We start from the raw sequence: 21,292 nt of genomic DNA, 5'->3' as shown, positions 1-21,292 counted from the left end.
AGGTTGTCTCATCTGATTTACAAAGGAATAGGCTAAATAAAGAGGGGCAATACTCTAACATATGAGAAAGTGTGAACTGACATTTTCACTTGTTACTTTGCAAGGTATACATTTCTAACGTTCCCTAGAGTATGTGTGTTTTTTTATGTGTGGTTACTTGACCTGGACTGGCTCACAGTAGACTGAGCAGTCCTAGTGAAATGGGATTGGAGAGAGAGATGAGGAGGGGGGGAAGAGTGTTTTACAGGGCTGTGTCGAGGGCTGTGTGCCATTAACATGGATGGAGAGGCGGGCTGCGTCCACCCGTTGATGAGCGGGGAAATCATTCAAATTAATCTTAATTGGCAGAACAGTCTCTGTGCCTCTCTGAATGTTATGCCAATTAGGCCTCGTTTTTAAACTACCTCTGCTCATTTTAATGCCGTTCCCCTCTCATTTTTTTGCCCACTCTCTTCCCCCATAATCTTTCCATTGCAGGATAATTTCAACGCGCACCCCCCCCACACAAGCCCACACCGTGCTCATTTCTCACCCTTGGTTTGCCGGGCTTTCCATCTGGTGGAAATGGTCTGAGCTTGCTTTTTTTAGATAAGATGGAGAAGGTCAGAAATTATGCCAGGGAAAAATGTGAGATGAAAGCGAAGGTTTTTGTTATTTATTTCTTCTTATACTGTCATGAGATGTGGGTTGCCTGGCAATGAGTCTTCTTAAAAGTTTTATATTTAGTTTTTTGTTTTTATTTTTTGAGAAGATGCCTTTTTTTCCACAGATGTACAAGTGTTCATTTTAAAATCACCAAACTTGAAATTCATGAGTGAGAGTTCTTGTGGAAGTTATGGTGGTTTTCTGTGTATAATTTTGTAACTGAGCACTCATACCATTAAGTAGAACATAAAGATTATACTAGATGGCTTTTTGGCATACCAGTAAGTACAAATGTCGTACCAGCAGAGGAAATGTGAATTGCGTAGACTATATCCAAATGCTAAGGCCCAGAGTTGGTCTTTGATATGTCTTTGATTGCATAAAGCTTGTTCTTTAAAGTTGACGCTCATTTCAACAGGGTACTCAATGATGCAGTATTATTGTACAACAGGTTGATTTGATGATTCATTTTAGAAAATACATTTTTTTAACAAATAAATGCAGAAACAGACCAAATACGACTTTCATTTCAATGTATTAAATAATTGGCTTTTAAAAATTTGGAATGCCTCCCAGTTTTTAAATTCAGACTGGAAAATGGAACAAAGTTGTGAGCAATGGGGATATTTGGTGGTAATGAGTCATAATCCATCTAATCCTGTTGGAATGGATTAAAAAAACTGGTCTTAATTGAATTCAGATATGAGTCATGTGGCTCGTTTTTCTTTTTAGAGTGAATCTGTGGAAAACTCGGTGTGAAACAGTGCTATTAAAATGTGTTTGCCGAACAAAGCCAAGCGACATCTGGACGTTTGGAATGTGTCTTTCTCTTTACTGATCGGTTCCCGGCCTGGTTCCATCTGGATCACGAGTGTGCCTTTGCTTTAGTCTCTAGTCTATATGCTCTTGAGTTTGTTTTCATCCTTGAGGCTTTTCACAAATGCAATGCGTGTCTGGTCTCCTAAGCGTCGCTGATGCGCAAAGCTGAGCTTTGTGATGCACTAAACCCATTTGCTTCATTTTCGAGTATCTGATGTAGGCCAATTGACCAGAAAAGGACTTTCATTAGTTTGAATCGATTTATCAGTAGTGAAGCAATTAATTCAAACTGTTTGGTGCTTCACGGCACACATATTTCATAATCGACTTGGTCGTTACACTTCAAAATCCTAAAATTGTTCTTGCCAAGGATCCTCGGAGTTTGATGAGTTTTCAGTGACGCCTTTCGGTGAGAAACTCTTTGATGCATAGCAAGAGTGGGAGTTCTTTACAGAAATAAACTTGTTTGTCCATTTATAATTTTAGAACTGAGTATTCATTCCATTACGGGACTCATCTGGTCAGGTCATGATTATTCTTGTCGTTTTTCATTATGCAGATAACCTACCCAGAATAATGAGTGTTCAGTGTTGGCTAGGACTCATACATGCTAATTTATGGGAAAATCCACTGTACAAAAATGATAATTTTATAAAATGATAAACATTGTGGTTCATAATTAAAAATGAACTCAGATGATACTGCATCTTTAAAATGTTGGTTTGTTGCATTGTTTGTTTTCCAGGTAAGACCTTTCAGCTGAGACTGTTGTTACATATCCACATGCTTATTTATTTATTAATATGTCTACGTGAACACACACATCAATTTTAGGGAAATGGGGTCAACAGTGCCCATGACAACCTTTTCTATTGAATGAGACACCCATTGCAATGCATGATAGTTGCAATCAGTCGCAATTCTCAAATTGAAAAAAAAAGTTAAATTAATCAAAAGATAAAATTCTTGCATGCTGTGGTACAGTTATTTTCTGCACACCCTCACTGCACATTTTTAGCAGCTTTAATTGCACGCCCTCAAAAACAAAACAATGCATGAAGAATGAAATGCTAACCTTAAGAAATTGGGGTGGAAAGTATGTTTTATTGGCTTATTTTATTTATTTATTTATTTATTTATTTATTTATTTGCTTTTGTTGATACCACTGATTGACACTTTGCATTCACCAGTAATTGTTTATTCTGCTGTCTCTGATTGGCTTGCCAGGAGGAGCTACTATTCCTACTCGTATTACCTGTAAGTAAAACACAAAAAGAGGATGGGGGTCCCTTCTGTCTGCGGGTAGAAATGTAGTGTTTTAAAGATGCAGTATCCTTTTTTCAACTGAAAACACATATCGCTCAGACCGATTGCATCCCCATTGACCAGCTCCAACTTTCAGCACAACCAAGTCATAACCAAAGCGGTGTTGGCTGAAAAAAGAATGCTGCACTTGTCATGATTCCTACTCGTGTGTGTCTGTGTGCGTGCCTGTGTGTGTGTCTGTGTGTGTGTGTGTCAATAACCCCATTTATTCATTCATCAATTCATCTAACTACTTGGACTAACCCACTCGTCGGTAAAAGGGATTATGGGAATCACTTTCTAGTACAGAAAATGTATGGCTGCTGGCCATACATATTGGTGGCATCTGGTATTTCCACTGTATTGCTGTGTATCGTTTGTTTTCCCCTTGTATTTACGATAATTTCAATTTTCATACAGACGTGCGTTTATGTGGCATGCGGTATTCTGTCGCCTGAGGTTTCCAAAGTGGTGTTTTTATTGGTCACTGATGCTTTCAGGTTGAATGTTCGTAAACTTGATGTGGTCACTATTTTTCTCCTGCCTTTGCTGAATAAAGCATATTGGGCTTGGTAGGTTCACAGGCTCCATGCATAGGGAAATGCCTCTTTTTTTTTTTAAACCCTCTCCTTCTTTGTTTTTTATTTTTTCCTACTCATCACTTCATTTAAAAACCTTTATTATCCCTGTCCATTGAGCAAACAGCCTTGGTTATTAGCCATTTTGAGAGTAGAGAACTTTTGGCTGTTTGAAACGTTTTGGGTAAAGTGATCCTAAGTCTGCTTCTGAATAATCGCCTGACCAGCTAGCTTGATACCCTACTTTTCCCAGGAACAGATACATTTCAGCACAGTTGAGTGTAATTTTAGGTCATTTTATTTTCCATTTGAACAATTAAAACTAAAATTGATGTAGGCTGTGAGAAATGTCATATCGGGAATAATTATATAGTTTTATACCCCAGAGTTGTAAGGAACTTACTGAATTTTTAAATAAAAGGCTATTAAAATGTACTTTTGGAAGCTGACTCACTTTAGTCGCTCTTTGGTGTAGCTAATACAGATGTGCATGCCTATTTCTAAAGGATGGAAATTGGTTATATACAGCAGATAATTGCTTTTGTGATATTGTGGCATGAAGTGATGCTATTTAGTTCCGTCTTCCTGCTCAGGTATACATTGTCATTGCACAGAAGAAAATATGACTCAGGTTTTGCACATTAATTTCACTAATCTTATCTCAACTTAATTCTGTCAGTTTCATCTGCAAATTCACTACTTACACAATACGTTATAAGTGCTTATATTCACATTGGTTGTACGATAATGGTTTGATGTTACAATAGTGAAAAAGTTAACGAAGTCTCTAACTTTTGAAAGGGTGAGCATAGGTCTAGGTTATTTGTCATGCACAGATCTTTAAAGATGTTTTAAACTTAGTTAACACGTAGCCTAAATTTGCCTGGTTATGAAATTATATAAATATTTATGAATATTTTGATGTCTTTGTTTCTCTTTTGCACAAACCAGCCTTTTAGTGAGCTGTTCAAAGTAAATTGCATAAAGAAAACAATTGATCTGAGAAAAAAAGGCAGCTAAGGACATCAGTAGAGTTTCATTAAAACCAGGATCTAGATCTATACCTGAAACATGATTCATTTTGTTTGTCAGGCTCCAGTGTACTCCACTGGACTTTCAGTGGTTATTAAATATCTACCTGGACAATGTATCAACCTCAGGTCAATTTCCCGATGGTGGAGGAATTATGACGAGTTAGCTTCTTCTTTATTTTTAATTTTTTTGCAAAGGGCACATTCACTTTCTATTTCTTGAACGTGAATTGAAGCTGCTGCTGTTAGCACAGCAGTGTTTCCAAAAGATTGGATTCTCATTTCCATTTAAAAAAATCTCTGGGTCTCACACCTGTGAGAAACCTGGCATGTCTTTGAACTATGTGGGGACATTTTCTGCAGTTAAGCGTACAACACAGACTAACGTGCCGCAATTATCATTTGAAAGGAGACAAAAAAATGGTGTTCATTTTCGAGGAAATACGCTATCTTCTGGGTCACGTCTTTGGGCTTCCCCTAGAACTGTGAAACCCGTGGCACTTCTTTTTTTTTTTCTCTGAGAATTTGCTTTTTAATCGGGCATTTAATCCCTCAGGAAACTTGCCAAGAAGCGCAAGGACGCCATCGGGAATACGCGGCAAGAGATGACCCACATGGTCAACGCCATGGACCGGAGTTACGCCGACCAGAGCACTCTCCATGCCGAGGATCCCATGTCCGTCACCTTCATGGACTCGCACAACTTCAGCAACAGATGTGAGTATGATCCCGGAAACAGACCCCTGGGGATCGCCCGGCTAGAAACCCAATACGCGTGCGAAAGCGGGAGAACCGAAAAGCCTCAGTTTTACAGTGGGGAAACACTCAGTAAGAGGAGGTAGCTGTGTGTGCAGCTCCCCTGTAGATAAGTGTAAACGTTTGGCTTGTACCAGCCATTATTTTAAACTGATTTTAAATAGAGGATGTTTTTTTTTTCACTTGTAAATGCTGGTTATGAATGTTTTGGCCAGAGGTAAATGTGCTCATTTCTGTTACTCAGCCAGTGGCTCCTTAATTAATGTAGATATCACAAAGATGCCTGTGACCTTTTTTCTCAGTTTTACAGTAAATGCCATGTATTTATCAGTTCAGCAGTTAGTTTGCAGCCCGAGCACTTCTTTAGAAATGGCATCGCCGAAGTCAGATTATGAGTAAACCCTTGTTCTGAGACCTAAAAAGCTAAGCACTCCCACACAAAATCATAGTTCTTACAAGGCGCTGTCTGCTGCCTGTGGAAAAAAAAAATTGTAGCCTGAATTTCAGTAATTTAATAACTAATTGCAGAATAAAAGAACATTTTTGACATTGGGATCAAACTGATTTAAAATGTAGGTGTTTTTTTGAAAAAGTATACAAGCTACCTTTTCAGATACCTTTTCTTTATCTATCCTTTATGTGCTCAACTGCAGTAGTTGAAAACATTTGTTGTGTTAGTCTTTCAGGAAATATGTGTATTACTTTATGCTATATGGTATTTTTTTTGTCCTTTCCTTGTTTTATTGAAGCTATCAGCTTTATCTCTTTAACAATGTCCAAGGTGATGTGCCATCTAAAGTTTTTTTTTTTAATCTTTTGCCAACATCTACGAAGGTTCACTTTCTTTTGTGCTGGTGTGTTCCTGCCTACTAAGCAGTATGCGGTCTATTCAAGACATAAAAGGTAAAGAGAGATTTCCTGCAAAGAGATTTCCTCACAAGCTTTATTTTCCCACAGTGCCTAATGATCCGCTCGTTCCGACCGCTGTGCTAGGTGAGGCTCCGGTCCCTTTGTCACCTTACCCCACCATGGCTCGCTTCCCAGCATGCATCCTTGTCCTGCCCATGTGTAGTCTTTTCTTTGTCTCCACAGTGGGTCTGGGGAACTGTTCACAGCTCATAATATCCCCAAGTACGCAGCTTCTCTCCCTGTGTCTGAAACAGACTCATCACAGGGAAAAAAGAGGATTTTTGCCGCCCCAGCTGCATCCCCCCCCCCCCCCCCCCGCCCCGCCACCCTCCAAAAAAATATACATATAAAGGATGGTTTGGATTGGAGCGCTGCCATGGTGCAGTAGAGATGTCACATGCTCTCTGGCTCCGAGGCCTTTGGTAGAGTGCCCGATGAGTAATGCCCCGCGGCTAGAACCGACCCAGGGGCCTGAGGCACACCGAGCACGTTTAACAGGCCTGCGTTTCACAGAAGAGTCGCTCTCTCTCTCTCTCTCTCTCTCTCTCTCTCTCTCTCTCTCCTCTGCAAGTCGTAGCATTGTCTGCAAAATCCCCCTAGGAGGAAGCCTATCATTTTATAGCAGAGCGGAGAGTGTGAGATATACGCACTGCACCAGCTGATTTAATGTACAGTGAGACGCGTCCCGGGCCAAAGTGTGAATGGAGTGCACTTCATGGAATTTCAGTACCGCTTAACTTGTATTTTATTGTTGCATGGCCCTGTTGCAGACAAGGGTGTTTTTTTGCAACGCGTATTCACAGTGCCTCGTAAATTCAGGAAACCATTAAGATCTAGAACGGTCTAACCCAACACCCCCCCCTCCCCAGTGCAAAAAACTGTATCATCGCTCGGAGCCCTGAACAGAAAGGCACGACTTGTTGCGAACAACTAATGGAGTTCCACTGCCAGTGCCGACATCAAATTTAAACACTTTAGACGCGTACGCTACTTTCTACATGACAGAACAAGCTAACAACTAAGCTCGGATTCTTAGCAGCTCACTGACACCTCGAGTTTGATGGGAAATTAAAACACTGCCTCAGGCTCCTGTTTGCTGTGGAATCATTTTATTTTAATCACATATTTTTATGGCGCATCATAATAGCTTTTGAAAGGTGCAGTTAGGCCATATCTTAATGTGTCATGTTTGCTTATTTTGCAGAATTGCTTAATTTTGATGTGAGTTTATGTGCAGTGAACTGTAGGTTTGTTTTAGTTTAGAATAATTCTTTTAGAAAAAAAATAATTTTCCTATGCAAATGGATCCCTTGACTGAAAAATTGTTAGCGCTTAGATGGTTGTGTGTTGTAATGAGCAGTTGTGTTTGTCGTAGCTGACTTAGAAACACGGTATCACTGTCCTCGTCGCTCCATTTTTTTAGTGCCCCCTGATCATCTTCACCCTCATGTCAGTTTGTTAGTCCTGTCAAAACTCGCAAAGTTATCCACCTGTTCATCCATCAAGGAAGTGAAATACAAATGTTATCCAAATCCATCCTGGTATTCTCTAAAGTTGTTTTCCTTTCTCTTACTGCAACAATTCTCAAGTGCCAATAACGGGTAAGTCTGCGTGTTACGTGACAAGGAAACTTGCTTGATTTTTCAAAAGTGTCAAACGAGTATGAGTTTGCTGATTTCCATGAACCCATCCCATTGAGAAACCACCTTTATTTTTCTGCTTTCGCGCACGGAGCTGAGTTCTGCTTTTGTGTTTTTATGCAGGATCAACTTTCCCTTCCATCCTTTGTCCCTCATTTTTGCAATTGAAATAGTGAGGAGATTTGCCTGGAAGCTGTGCTTTTCCACCTCCCAGTTTATGCGTGTGCACGCTTATGTGTGTGTGCGCGCGCGCGTGTGTGCGTGCCTGTGTGTGTGTGCGCGCGCCTGTGTGCGTGTCTGTGTTCCTGTGCGCACGTGTGTGTGTGTGAAGTGTTAAAGTGTTCCTTGGCCCCGGCAATAAATCTAACGCCACTTCTCACTGTAGTGGCCATCTCGCACTTGAACAGCAAATTCACATTCGCCGGGTCCCCTCATCTGATATATAGGTTGTGGGCTGCCATTGCTCAGGACTTAGCCAAGCGGAAAGGATGTAGAGTGCACGGCTCAGTAGGTAATATGATTGCCAAGGGGAGCGTAAGGGGTCCGAAGGGTGTAAATCCTAGCGCCGGATTGCCTGGGAACCCCCCGAACCCAGCCTCCCATCTCCTAGGCAGGCTGTTAAACGGGACGGTGTTTCATGTGATGACATTTTTCAGATTGGGCCTTTAAAGGGCCCATATGGTGACTGTCAGGCTTGCGCGTTGCCTCTCTCGACAGCGCCTCCTTTTTTTCCCGCGCTCGAAGACAAGGGTGTCTTCACAGGAAGGGCTCTGCGACTGCAGGAAACTTGTGCTGTGAAGGTTTGTCTCTCTGTGTTCCTCACGGTGAAAGCCAAGGTGACGCGTTTCAGGCTGCCAGTCGACTCTGCGAGAATCTTTCGGTAAAATTTTTTGCGAGTGGAGTGCGAGCCGGAATGCGGGCCGTGCTCTGGCAGCTAAACTTTTTTTTTCCCCTGACAGGTCTGGTGCTATTTTTATATTGTGTGTATAAGTTTTTAAACACTGTATTTGTTGTGAGGTTGTGGATATTTCTAGGTCTGCTATCCAATTGTGTTGCATGTCGTTGTGATATCATTTTAAAAGGCCCTTTTAAAAGGGTTAAAAAATACAGTTTATAGAATGTAGCTGTTTTCAGCGTAAAATAAGCCTTACATGTGATTGTGAAGAAAGTATCTCCTCAATTAGTTGTTGAATACCTAATCAGAAACCAAATTTTTTGTAAGAACAAACAGAAGAATTAATTAATCACGCGCTGAGGCTCTCATTGTGGAGTAATTGCTCGGACTAGTCTGGGAAAAGGAAGAAGGGTTTTCAATCCATGGGTATCCTCATCTCTTTACTCGCTTAAAGTTCCCCTGGCCAATCAGCTGCCTGTGATACAGCTCCCCTGGCCAATCTGCTACCTGTGATACAGCTCCCCTGGCCAAACAGCTGCCTGTGATACAGCTCCCCTGGCCAATAGCTGCCTGTGATACAGCTCCCCTGGCCAAACAGCTGCCTGTGATACAGCTCCCCTGGCCAAACAGCTGCCTGTGATACAGCTCCCCTGGCCAAACACCTGCCTGTGATACAGCTCCCCTGGCCAATAGCTGCCTGTGATACAGCTCCCCTGGCCAAACAGCTGCCTGTGATACAGCTCCCCTGGCCAAACAGCTGCCTGTGATACAGCTCCCCTGGCCAAACACCTGCCTGTGATACAGCTCCCCTGGCCAATAGCTGCCTGTGATACAGCTCCCCTGGCCAAACAGCTGCCTGTGATACAGCTCCCCTGGCCAATCAGCTGCCTGTGATTCAGCTACCCTGGCCAATCAGCTGCCTGTGATACAGCTCCCCTGGCCAATCAGCTGCCTGTGATACAGCTCCCCTGGCCAATCAGCTGCCTGTGATACAGCTCCCCTAACCAAACATCTGTCTGTGATATAGCTCCCCTGGCTAAATCAGCTGTCTGTGAACTACCGGTTACCGGTGCAGGGACGCATGGATTACAGTTTCACATGAGACAGTGGCTGACTGCACTTACTTTGGGAAGATGCACATTCTAGTCTGCACTCTCTCTCTTTGATAGTGGATGCTGCAGCATTAGGATAGGCCTACAGTTATGATGTTAAGATATCTATAAATCTTTTATCCTCTCACCCTTAATTTAATAATAAAAAATGGAGCCCAGTCGGTGCCTCATTGCAGCAGTGCTATTGTAATATCATCATCTCTCGCACTGTTAAACTGTCTGAAAATGTTGGCAACAATGCACACTGTTTCCTAAACTGCAAGGAGATATGTGGAGTGGAGTTCACAACGTTTTTAAATGATCGGTTGAAGATCTTCTCCAATGTCTCTCTCTTAATAAAAATGGCTCTTAAATGTATTGCGCAGACGAGAATCATACTGCGGCAGCCGAATCGAGCCGTCTGCTGGACGTCCCGCGGTACCACTGCGAGGGGACGGAGTCGCCCTACCAGACGGGCCAGCTGCACCCTGCCATTCGGGTGGCAGACCTGCTACAGCACATCAACCTGATGAAGACCTCGGACAGCTACGGCTTCAAGGAGGAGTACGAGGTAGGGCCCAGCCGAACGCTGACGCTAAAAGTTTTGCGCACACTTGGCACCCTGTGCTGTTAAAACTTGTCTATGCCTTTGGCCTCAAGGTCACCTGAACAGTCATCTCTAGCATGCAACCTTTCAGTCACCTAAGCCCAATTATGTCATCAGAACTGTATAGGCTCTCCTGCTATCTCCAGAAGGTGAAATCCTCATCGCTAACATTCAACTGTTAAGACAGTATGTATTTAAATAGCCCCGAACAGACTTGATTTCTTTCCCAAATGTGGTTGTGGAATTGCATTTACAGGTCATGCTCAATTTAGGATTTATGTAAAGAAGGGATTGAGTATTAATTTGATTGGAGGCCATCTCAAAAGAATTTATTTCAAGGCTTTGGAAATGCTTGGAGGGAATAGTTGTATTTTCTTTTTGTTCTTCGTGCACAAAGTGCAGCAATCAGACCATGGGAGACTTGACTGAGCCTTCAATGCATTGCTTTTGCAGTGCTGCCTCCCACACCCCTCCCCCCCATACCCCACAACCCCCACTCAGTCATGAGCACGGAGTGATGTCACTTCCTGTAAATGAGTTTGGTTCCTATGAAGATGCAGGTTCTTTCTCCCCGGTCTTGACTGGATGGGTTACCACAAGAGGCGTTTCCTGTAAGCAAGTGGTTAGGTTCGATAAGCCCTGAACATTTGTAGCGCTCTCACTGTGCCATGGATTTCACTGTGTATAGTTTAAACATACAAATATTGCATACATTAAAGCATCTCTGATGAAGTACTGATCTTTTTTTTTTAATGGTACCATGTGTCAAGCAATAGTATTAAGGTGAGATCCTGATTAAATCAACTATCAGTAAAAGCAAATTCATTAACATTTTTCTGTATTTTAGCTAGTTCCTGTAGGGGAAACATGAAAATTGCTTAATGCAGCAAAGGTACGGTCATTAGAAATAGTCTAGAAGTGCACTAAATGTACCAACATATGCAGTATAGCGTTAGTCCATGTGAAACTTGAGGTTAAATCATTTGGGGAAGTCAGGAATCAAGGGATGATCCTGTTCTTATTTCCATCTGTAAAAAGTGTTTAGCTACCGACTTAACCGGTGCCAATCGAGATGGTTTCGTCCTCTAAACATTAACAGCTTGGTTTCTGGTTTCATGCTTCCCTTGAGTGCACACTGCTTGCACGGTGTTGCAATTTGTGTGTTTGAAAGCACCTCAAGGTTTCCTCTGCTTGTCCATTTTAATGGGGTTTGTTTTGTTTTTTTGTGTGATTTGAAGAGTTTCTTTGAAGGCCAATCAGCTTCCTGGGATGTGGCAAAAAAAGAGCAGAACAGGACCAAGAATCGCTATGGAAACATTATTGCGTGTAAGACTAAAAATCAACATTTGTCTTTAACTTTTACTTATGGATCATTTTTAGCTTTTTTTCTGCACGAACACGATTTGTCTAGTTAATTAGTGACTGATAAACTCATCTAGCTCTGTAAGTGAAGATAAAATCTAATACTTGCTGTTGCTCAGGTCAGAATGTTGTTGATGCTGTGTTTAGGTCAGAATGTTGATAGAATCCAGCCTGACCTGTGCAATGCTGCCATTTCAAGTCTGCTGTAGTATGTTGCTGACATCTTTTGGAACAAGGCCCACATGCAGTGATGACTTCAGAAAGCAAATGATACTGCTTCACAGAAATATTAGTTCATGAAATCAAATGCACTTGACTGATGGCTTGTAATGTTCCACGGCAGACGACCACTCCAGAGTGATCCTTCAGCCGATGGAGGATGACCCCTCCTCTGACTACATCAACGCCAACTACATTGACGTAAGTGGTGTCGCTTCTCCACGGGCGAGCGTGTGCGAAACATCTTTCCTTCTTTCGTACGTGAAGCCTTCTCTGCATGCCCTGTCGAGGATATGAATACAGCTTTTTTTTTTCCTTGTTCAAAGTGTTTGTACTCACTGACATTGTTGTGCTTTCTTTCACTCTGCCTTGATTTGGGCTGTAGATATGGCTGTACAGGGATGTAAGTATTACTGTAGGGGATCCCACTGTTTACCCTCTCCCATTCGCCTTGCTTCTGTACTAACATCTGCATGGAGATGCATGAGATGTTTCCCCCCCAGCCCCCCCTTTTCTTCTTACTTTTCTTTCTCCATCCTGTTGTTCATACGCTTATTACATTTGTTTTCGTCATGCTCGTGACCATCGTCCACCGGTTCTCTTTTTTGTTTTATGGACTAATGTTGCTATTGATAGGATGTTGGAGGTTGCTTATTGTTCCCCTCTATGCTGTGTCTAAACCCAGTCAGAAGATTGTGATGTGATAACTCCATGTAATACTTGACCAAACCTCTTAATAAGCCCGCTCTCCAAAAATAATTGTAAATGAGGCATTCATTCAAAAAGGCCACATGAAACGACACTGGTAAATAATTAATGAAACAACTGATGCATTACAGTACTGTTTGCATTAACAAATATCATCATGTGTTTACATTAATTTACACAAACCTAAAGAAAAACGTGCAATCTACATAACTAAGTTAGTTTATTAGTATTGTTAGTGTAATTGTGTTAGTATGAAAATATAAGCATATGAATTCCTGTTTACAAAAAACACTTAATTGATTGTCCTTTCAAAAAAATGGATACAAATGGTGGAATTTTAAATTTCAAAACACTTAATATTGATATAATCCATTAATGGTTCAAATATTTCACAGAAAAAAAGCATTTTACACTCTAGTATTTGTTTGCATACTGCAGTTTTACTGTCACAAGCAGCACCCCTGGCCACTTAAAGCTATAATAAATCTGTATGACTGGGATGATTTCAACTGATCTCAAAATGTGTCGACAACAAAACAGCTTCTTGTTCTTACAACACACCTCATCGAGTACTGTACTTGTTCTCATGAAGCCATGACTGTGGTAATTCTAGCAGATATTGTAGTTTTTGCGTTGTGACAGTCTTTTTTATTTTTGGCAAGCTGACCATTCGAACAAGTGGTCTCAATATGTGTTTATAATTTTATTTTTAGGGATATCAACGGCCAAGCCATTATATTGCTACACAAGGTAAGACATACCTCGGTTAAATTTGGAACATTGTTATTTAGACATTTCATTAATAAAATGACGGCTATGGACTGAAGGTTTTAATGTGTTAATTATTTCATTAATTTTTGCAGGCCCGGTCCATGAGACGGTGTACGACTTCTGGAGGATGGTTTGGCAGGAGCAGTCGGCCTGTATTGTCATGGTGACCAACCTGGTTGAAGTGGGACGGGTATGTTTGCGGTTCAATGTCCCCCAATTTGAGAAGTTGAACACGTTCATCATTATTTCTCAAAGATTTAGGCTCACGCATTCTCTTTTTTTCTTTGTAGTGTAGTATCTTTTTTTTGTGCTGTAAGTGTGTTTCCAATAGACCTAGGAGACCAAGGCAAAGTAGTCTGCTAAGATAAGCATTTCATTTTCAAATAACCAAATGGAATTAAATTACATTTGAATGACATTTGACTTTTCCTCATGCAGGTGAAATGCTACAAGTACTGGCCAGATGACGCTGAGGTGTATGGGGATTTCAAAGTGACATTTGTTGAAGTAGAACCACTTGCAGAATATGTTGTCAGGACTTTTACATTAGAGAGGGTGAGTAAAACACTTATTTAGCCTTTTTTTTTAAATTACATTTGGTAATTCCAGCAATATTTAGACTTCACGAACAAAATGGCGCGCTCAAGCAAGCATTTCCCGAGCAGCTGATCCACTCCGTAACCCTGCGTTAATCCTCGCCTCACTGACTGATTGCTGTGGCGGTCTCTCGTTCACCAGAGAGGGTTTAACGAGCTACGGGAAGTGAAGCAGTTCCACTTCACCGGCTGGCCTGACCATGGCGTGCCGTACCACGCCACCGGCCTCCTGTCGTTCATCCGCCGGGTCAAGATGTCCAACCCGCCCAGCGCCGGGCCCATCGTAGTCCACTGCAGGTATCTCACTGGCATGAGTGACCTTGTCTTCGCAGATCTCATTCATAATCGGCTGCATGGCGTACAAAGAGACTCTTTGTCAATATGTATACTGCCGATTGTGAAATCTTCAGAGCACTGTGAGACAGGCAGTAGATTCACCTGCTGCTGCAAAATATCAGAGCCCCTTACAGGATGTGGTTGCTCCCTAAGCTCTCTTTACACTCGTGAGGGTTGCAGAATATTTCTCTCACGAGTACCTGAAGAGGAAGATGGCGATATCACAGCTTTCGTAGGCTGCCTGACGGTCTGACATGTCCCCGTCTTCTCGGTTAGCGCTGGAGCCGGACGCACGGGCTGCTACATCGTGATCGACATCATGCTGGACATGGCGGAGCGGGAGGGGGTGGTGGACATCTACAACTGCGTGAAGGCCCTACGCTCGCGACGCATCAACATGGTCCAGACCGAGGTAGAAATCTACTCTGAATTCCCCTCGATCGCAGTCGTGGCATCGCTTCCTGAATTCTGCTGCTGAGGGGTTGATCGTCTCACTCTCGCTTTTTTTATTTGTCTCCTGTTCCTGAAGGAGCAATACATCTTCATCCATGACGCCATCTTGGAGGCCTGCCTGTGTGGAGAAACCGTTATTCCGGCCTGCGAGTTCAAAGCCGCCTACTACGACATGATCAGAATAGACTCCCAGAGTAACTCCTCACACCTCAAGGATGAGTTCCAAGTAAGCAATCACCAGCCGTTCCCCTGTTCTTCCTTGCTGTAGCAGTTCACTGCATTTTATCGGCAAGATTTGTTGAGCAATGTCAATGACAAACCAAAGAAAATGAAATTCAGTTATGTTGGTCACAGATACCTTAAGAGTGGTAGCGGCACGCACGTCTGTTGTTGTTAGGGCGGGTGCTGGATGGAACACCAATCAAATGTGTGATGAGGCAAATGACAGTTCATACTCTGCAAGGCTCCCATTCAATAATTTCTTAATTCACCAAAGTGAGTGACGTTTCTGGCACACAGGCCCTTCTTCGTACTGCTGCTAAGAACAGTGTGAAGTGTGTGTGCTAAATACAATGTAAATAGGATGGTTTTCAGTTTCTGAATTCTTTAGGTCTATCCAAGTCTATTTTTAACCCAAATGGCTGAAAGACCTTAGGAGAACACGGTTCATTTTTGTTTAAAATCTGTAATGTCTTAGATTTCCTGCTGCCGAAAAACACTTGTTTAGTTCCTCCCTGTAAATGGAGGCCGGTAGTAGTTCCTTTTTAAGTAGTCTGTACACTTTGTAGTGACGCTGTAGAGTTAGGTTTCAGGTTAGAGTGATGAAGGCAGTATGCTAAATGTTGAAATCTGTTGGCCTCTTCTTAAAGGGATAATTCACTTTCTGGAGTTTGTGGACTTTCTAAAATTATATTTAATCCTGTCTTTGGTTGGAACTATTTTTTGTGGCACCTGCTACTTGTATCTGCTGCACACTGCACATATTTTTCACTTGATACCACATTGAATGCCCCTATACCAGCCAATGTAAAGCTAGCAGCTTGTCAGAAACTGATGTAAATCTAAAACATTCTACATTCCTCTCATGCAAAAATTAGTTGAAAACTCACTAAAACTGAAATAATGTTATTTAAAAATATATAGTAAAATATATATGCTGTGTTCTGGCATGTACAGTATTTGCACTAAGATTTTGGCGTAATGTCCTTGTAAATCACTTTGTACCAAAAGAGTGCATGTAAATGTGCACTGTAAATGTCCCGTCATGCATTGAAAAAGGGGAACTTTTGGGTGGTCGTAGGTCCCAGACTTAACCTTTGATGAAATAAGGGCGCGTCCCTGACCGTTTCCTGTGCTTTGTGTCCCTCAGACCCTGAATTCGGTGACGCCCCAGCCTCAGCCAGAGGACTGCAGCATCGCCCTGCTGCCCAGGAACCACGAGAAGAACCGCTTCATGGACATGCTCCCCCCCGACCGCTGCCTGCCCTTCCTCATCACCATCGACGGGGAGAGCAGCAACTACATCAATGCTGCCCTTCTGGATGTAAGTGTCTGCTCAAAACGCCGGTCTACCTTCGCACAATGACTTCTGTTAATGTGTAGAAATGGAAAGCTAGAGACAAATCCAGGTGTCCTTACTTTTTTGTTTATTCTTTTCGAGCCCATTGTATGACAAATATTTGTTAGTGTTTACTGGATATTTTTTTCCAGTTATATTTTGGCAATCATTAAATTAACTAAGAAGTGGAAACATCAGCTATGCAGATGTAGGCTTTGAGGCAATGCAGTTCCTATAAACCATTTTGCCCATATTATTTTTGAAGATGAAATAAATGCCATTTTTCCTTCACTTTTTTCATCATTGTCCTTAAATGACATTGTAATTCTTCAAGATGGCTGTATACGTGGTCCTAAATTATGTTCAAAAAAAGTAATTTGCAAAATAAAAATTGTGAAAGTCCAAAGAAAGTAGATTCAATAGGCACTGGAGGTAAGTGTAATATTATGTTTAACTTAATCATTTATATTTTATGAGATAAAACACCTATGTAATACATTCCAGTGGTACTATTATTATTATTATTAGTAGTAGTAGTAGTAGTAGGAGTAGTAGTAGTAGTAGTGGTTAGTAGTAGTAGTAGTAGTAGTAGTAGTAGTAGTAGTAGTATTATTAAAACAAAAAACAGACTCAGATTGCTGTTTAGCACAGCCACCACAACACCAATTATCCTTGCTGCCTTTCAGTAAATGAACAAGCCCACTGTATATTCAACAGTGTTCCTCTCTGCTATTGAGTTGACACAGGCAGACAAACAGACAGACAGAGACATACATCTGCAGTTGGTTGCATATTCCTTCCGAAGTCGAACCGTTTTTAGATGTATTTATAGACGCATTCTGTGTTGGTCTGGTGCGGAGCTGTAAGCCAGTGTCAGAGACGTATGCTCTTTTTCTTCTAATCAAATGTACAGTGCAGAGAAACTCCTAGTATGCTAGTTCTGAGCTTCTTTTCTGAGGGAAATGTTAAATCACTGCATCGTACACTTTACAAACTCTTGGACTTTTTCTAACCAAGCCGTCAGAAGAATTCCAGGTAATTTCTGATTTTTATTTTTTTTTAACTTTTCGATTAATTGCAAACTATGCTTTTTTATTAAACTGGATTTGTTTCATGGCTTAAGTGCTATGTCAGCAGAATTCATTTTAATTCATACTGCTGTGGCATGCGATAAAATGGAATGCTCGGGTTTAAAATGACACTTGCATTGTTTGATTGGAAAGCTTTTGTTTTTTAAACGGTTCTGCAAAAGCAGTTTTTTTTTTTTTTTGCATGGTCACTTTGTCACACTTTGTAACCATCACATGAGGTGTGCCATTGCATCATTCGTGTTGACTCATTGAAAATGAAAATGTTTTGGTAATTCAGAAAGGTGTATTTCCTGCTAAAACTGCTGTTTCCCCCCCCTACACTACAGAGCTACAGACAGCCAGCAGCCTTCATTGTAACTCAGCACCCTTTGCCCAACACGGTGAAGGACTTCTGGAGGCTGGTGTATGACTATGGCTGCACATCCCTTGTCATGCTCAATGAGATTGACCTGGCACAGGTTAGTAGTTTCACTTCGCCCGGTGACTATGCCTTTCTGTGACATTTTCCTGTTTGTTTGCTTCAGTTTCTTTTCTTTCCAGGCCTACAGTATTCGCTGCGTCCATGATAATATGTTTCCTGTGGCGAAAAGGTTGCAGGTTTAAAAAAAAATATCAACTGTTGTTGAGGTCATTCTTCTTCCTCCCCTCTTTAGGGCTGTCCTCAGTATTGGCCTGAAGAAGGAATGCTTCGTTACGGTCCTGTCCAAGTTGAATGTATGTCTTGCTCTATGGATTGTGATGTCATCAGTCGTCTCTTCAGGATATGTAACCTAACGAGGGTGAGTATTTGCGTGCTCCATGCGTTATGGTTCTTGTTCATCAGGAGCCATTCATATTCAAATGCAAAATCTGCAAGTCTGGCTTTTATTGTGATCTGTTTTCTGGTTGAGTACCATTAAAATACAAATATGGAAAATACAAGGTTTCTCGCTGATAGTTTGAGAAATGTGTGAGTGAAAGGGGGCTTTTTTCCTTTTCAAAGCCCCAGGAGGGGTACCTGATGGTGAGGCAGTTCCAGTATCTGGGCTGGGCAGCCCACAGGGAGGTTCCAGCATCCAAGCGCTCCTTCCTGAAGCTCATCCTGCAGGTGGACAAGTGGCAGGAGGAGTGTGAGGAGGGAGAGGGACGCACTATCATCCATTGCTTGTGAGTGTATGGACACACACACACACATAACTATGCATGCATGCACTCACACACACATGCACACACACACTAACTCTCAGTCTTCATCTCAGTGTATGCAGTCACCTACCCTTCCTGCCAGTTAATTGCTCAGAAAACACACACATTAACTCCTTCTGTCTTTGGCTTTGTAGGAACGGAGGAGGACGCAGTGGGATGTTCTGTGCCATCAGCATCGTGTGTGAAATGATCAAGCGTCAGAATGTGGTGGACGTTTTCCATGCGGTGAAGAGCCTGAGGAACAGTAAGCCCAACATGGTGGAGAGCCCGGTAAGTAGTAGGAACTGTTCAATGTCCCAATTATCTAGAGCTTTTGTAGGTGTGCTGTCAACATTTGGAAGTATCACAGGTGAATTGGCAGGAAGCCAATCTTCTGGTTACTGTTGGAAATGTTTGGCACTTGAAAACCTCATAATCTTACAACTTTATGTAATACACAATTGTAGGCGGCTACTGGAATTGGTCATGTTCGGAATAGATTGTTGCAAATTAAGCACCATGTTGCTTTTAGAATGGGATTGGCTGCTCTTAATTTATTTATTACCATGAAATCTGATAAGCTGTTTTCTGCACACAATAGTTAGCACACAGGCATGGTCTATATTAATGTATGTCTTCGATGTTAGAATCCACTTAGAATTATTATTATTCTCTGATGAAAACAGATTCGGATGCTACTTTCCAGTGCTACGTGGAACGCAGCATACATATTGTAAAAAGAGACAAATACTAAAATGTTTTGAGGCACTTCAGGAACTAAAAGTGAAGTTAACATTTCAAATGAAACATCAAATGCATGCGCAAAAAAACGCTTCTTACCACATCCTTTGTGTGAAATATCATACTTCACCTCTGCAGCTCCCGTGAAATTCAGTCTCTTTATTCTCGGTCATCTCTGCAAGCATATTCACATACATGTGCTCAGGTTAACATTGTGTTCTTTCAAATGAAGTTTCCATTTGTCTGTTATTTTTTTCTGACTCCTATCTCTGTGCTTTTTGTGCTTTATTTCAGGAACAGTACCGTTTCTGTTACGATCTCGCTTTGGAGTACATCGAGACGACTTAACTTGGGTGTTTTGGGTGTGTGTGAATTTGGGCGGGTGGGGGTGGGGGTGGGGGACATTCCGGAACCTGGCACCATTCCACTTCAGCTTTGGCTCAGTTGTCAAGACTGCCATTCGAATCAATTATTTTTTGAACACTCTTGTTTTCCTAATGTCCTGGTATGATGTGAGTGCTCTGTAAATGTCTCCATTGTATATCGCCATGCTCAGTGCCACAGGATCAAGTGCTGGCCCCAGGCCACATTTGCTTTAACGTACTTTAACATTTTGTTTCAATGTGCAGCCATTGTAAAGGGTAACGCTAACGCCAAGTTGTTGCATGCTAAAAAATGTTTTGTTTATGAGCATTGTCATTGAACAATATTTATATATTCACATATACATACGAGTAAATTGCAAATGTGAAAGAAAAAAATGATGCATTCTTTATATATGAATATAAGTGCTGCCTTGTGACATTGGCTTAGTAATGTTTGTATTGTGCACTGATGGCTGGCATATTTTTTTATTTTTGTTTTGTAGTAAATCTAAATCATAAGCCAAAGACCTTTGTGTAAATATGTCTATATGGATAAAGCACATTGTTTGTATTTATTGTTTACTTGCATTCCTTTTTGAAGGCTTAAGAAACAATCATTTTAATTTCCTGTTTACTCTCTGAGTTTAATATGTAAACATTTTATGTAGTTTTTTTAAGTATTAGTAATATTTCAGTAGCATATTCTTTTAATGTTTTCACTTTTACATGTTGTTTTAGTGGTTTGTGTAAATGCTTGTCAGTTTTCTCAATGCCGATAGGATTTAATAAGGTCAAGAGGCAACCGCAAATTTTTTTTTTTTTTTTCAGATCAAGGTAACATTTTCACATTTGTGTTGGTATTTTGAAAAAAAAGGAAGAGAATGGAAATATAATATCAACAGTATTAGTTACAGCTCATTAGGGTTTCAGTCAGTTCTGGAACACCAATGTGCAGCCAACCCAACTTAGCCGATGAGGGACATGAATTATTTTTGCTGAGAACATTTAATTATATGTGGAGTTTAGTCCTGTTCATTTTTTCTGTCTGTAATTGTTGGCTTTTTGGCTGTAAAAAAAAAAAAGAAAAAAAATTTTGAATAAAAAAAATGGAAACCCACTGTTTGTTATTGCCTTTTCAAAATGGTGAAAATAGAGCTTGATACCTTAAATATGGTTGTTATGTGGATACTAAAACAGAATACATGCGGACGACAGTACATTGATTCATACAACAACAAAAACAACATCTCGGACATATACAATCATTATGCATCAAAGTAAAACGCATACAGTCATATCCCAATCATTAGTTAAGGAAAAGGAATAACAAGGGAGAAAAGAAGAAAACACTGTACTATAGCAGGTTCATAGTTGCCTTATGGTCACGACTGATTTGTTTTCAGCCATAATTTCAGTTTGTGATTTAAGACTTGTAAAACTGATCCATTGACTTCTATTGCTACATAACCTCCACCCCTGCTTGCTTTTCGTTCTTTGTATTTGTATATGCATTTCGTAGGCACTCTAAAACTGTTGAATGAAGGAGTTTGAATTGTCTTCAACTGACATCCTAACTCAAATGGTGAGTTCTGAGGACAAAGGACGATCCTGAAACACACAATTTATTTATTTTTTGTTATTTATTTTTATT

At 41.1% G+C, this 21,292-nt stretch overlaps 1 protein-coding gene across 12 annotated transcripts in view; it reads left to right on the top strand.

Annotated features, from left to right (window-relative positions):
- ptprk (protein tyrosine phosphatase receptor type K) overlaps positions 1–20,758 on the top strand; it is a 137,142-nt gene extending 116,384 nt beyond the window's left edge. The window contains exons 15-35 of one of the 12 annotated variants that reach the window (XM_035421505.1): positions 2,693–2,722; positions 4,936–5,096; positions 6,093–6,128; positions 7,634–7,645; positions 10,057–10,241; positions 11,516–11,603; positions 11,983–12,059; positions 12,244–12,261; positions 13,280–13,316; positions 13,430–13,527; positions 13,776–13,892; positions 14,076–14,230; positions 14,546–14,681; positions 14,799–14,948; positions 16,092–16,265; positions 17,298–17,315; positions 17,698–17,829; positions 18,025–18,150; positions 18,354–18,517; positions 18,691–18,826; positions 19,571–20,758. In XM_035421505.1, the coding sequence (XP_035277396.1) occupies positions 2,693–2,722; positions 4,936–5,096; positions 6,093–6,128; positions 7,634–7,645; positions 10,057–10,241; positions 11,516–11,603; positions 11,983–12,059; positions 12,244–12,261; positions 13,280–13,316; positions 13,430–13,527; positions 13,776–13,892; positions 14,076–14,230; positions 14,546–14,681; positions 14,799–14,948; positions 16,092–16,265; positions 17,298–17,315; positions 17,698–17,829; positions 18,025–18,150; positions 18,354–18,517; positions 18,691–18,826; positions 19,571–19,624 (2,104 nt within the window). In that variant the 3' untranslated portion in view covers positions 19,625–20,758. The remainder of the gene's footprint in view (positions 1–2,692; positions 2,723–4,935; positions 5,097–6,092; positions 6,129–7,633; positions 7,646–10,056; positions 10,242–11,515; positions 11,604–11,982; positions 12,060–12,243; positions 12,262–13,279; positions 13,317–13,429; positions 13,528–13,775; positions 13,893–14,075; positions 14,231–14,545; positions 14,682–14,798; positions 14,949–16,091; positions 16,266–17,297; positions 17,316–17,697; positions 17,830–18,024; positions 18,151–18,353; positions 18,518–18,690; positions 18,827–19,570) is intronic. The other 11 variants (XM_035421509.1, XM_035421508.1, XM_035421506.1 and 8 more) reach the window with 11 other exon arrangements.
- Positions 20,759–21,292: the final 534 nt, after the last annotated feature.

The sequence above is a fragment of the Anguilla anguilla genome, chromosome 6 (genome assembly GCF_013347855.1).
Source record: "Anguilla anguilla isolate fAngAng1 chromosome 6, fAngAng1.pri, whole genome shotgun sequence".
NCBI classification, from domain to species: domain Eukaryota; kingdom Metazoa; phylum Chordata; class Actinopteri; order Anguilliformes; family Anguillidae; genus Anguilla; species Anguilla anguilla.
Note: the sequence above shows the minus strand (reverse complement) of the source record. Positions and strands in the feature narration are given on the sequence as shown.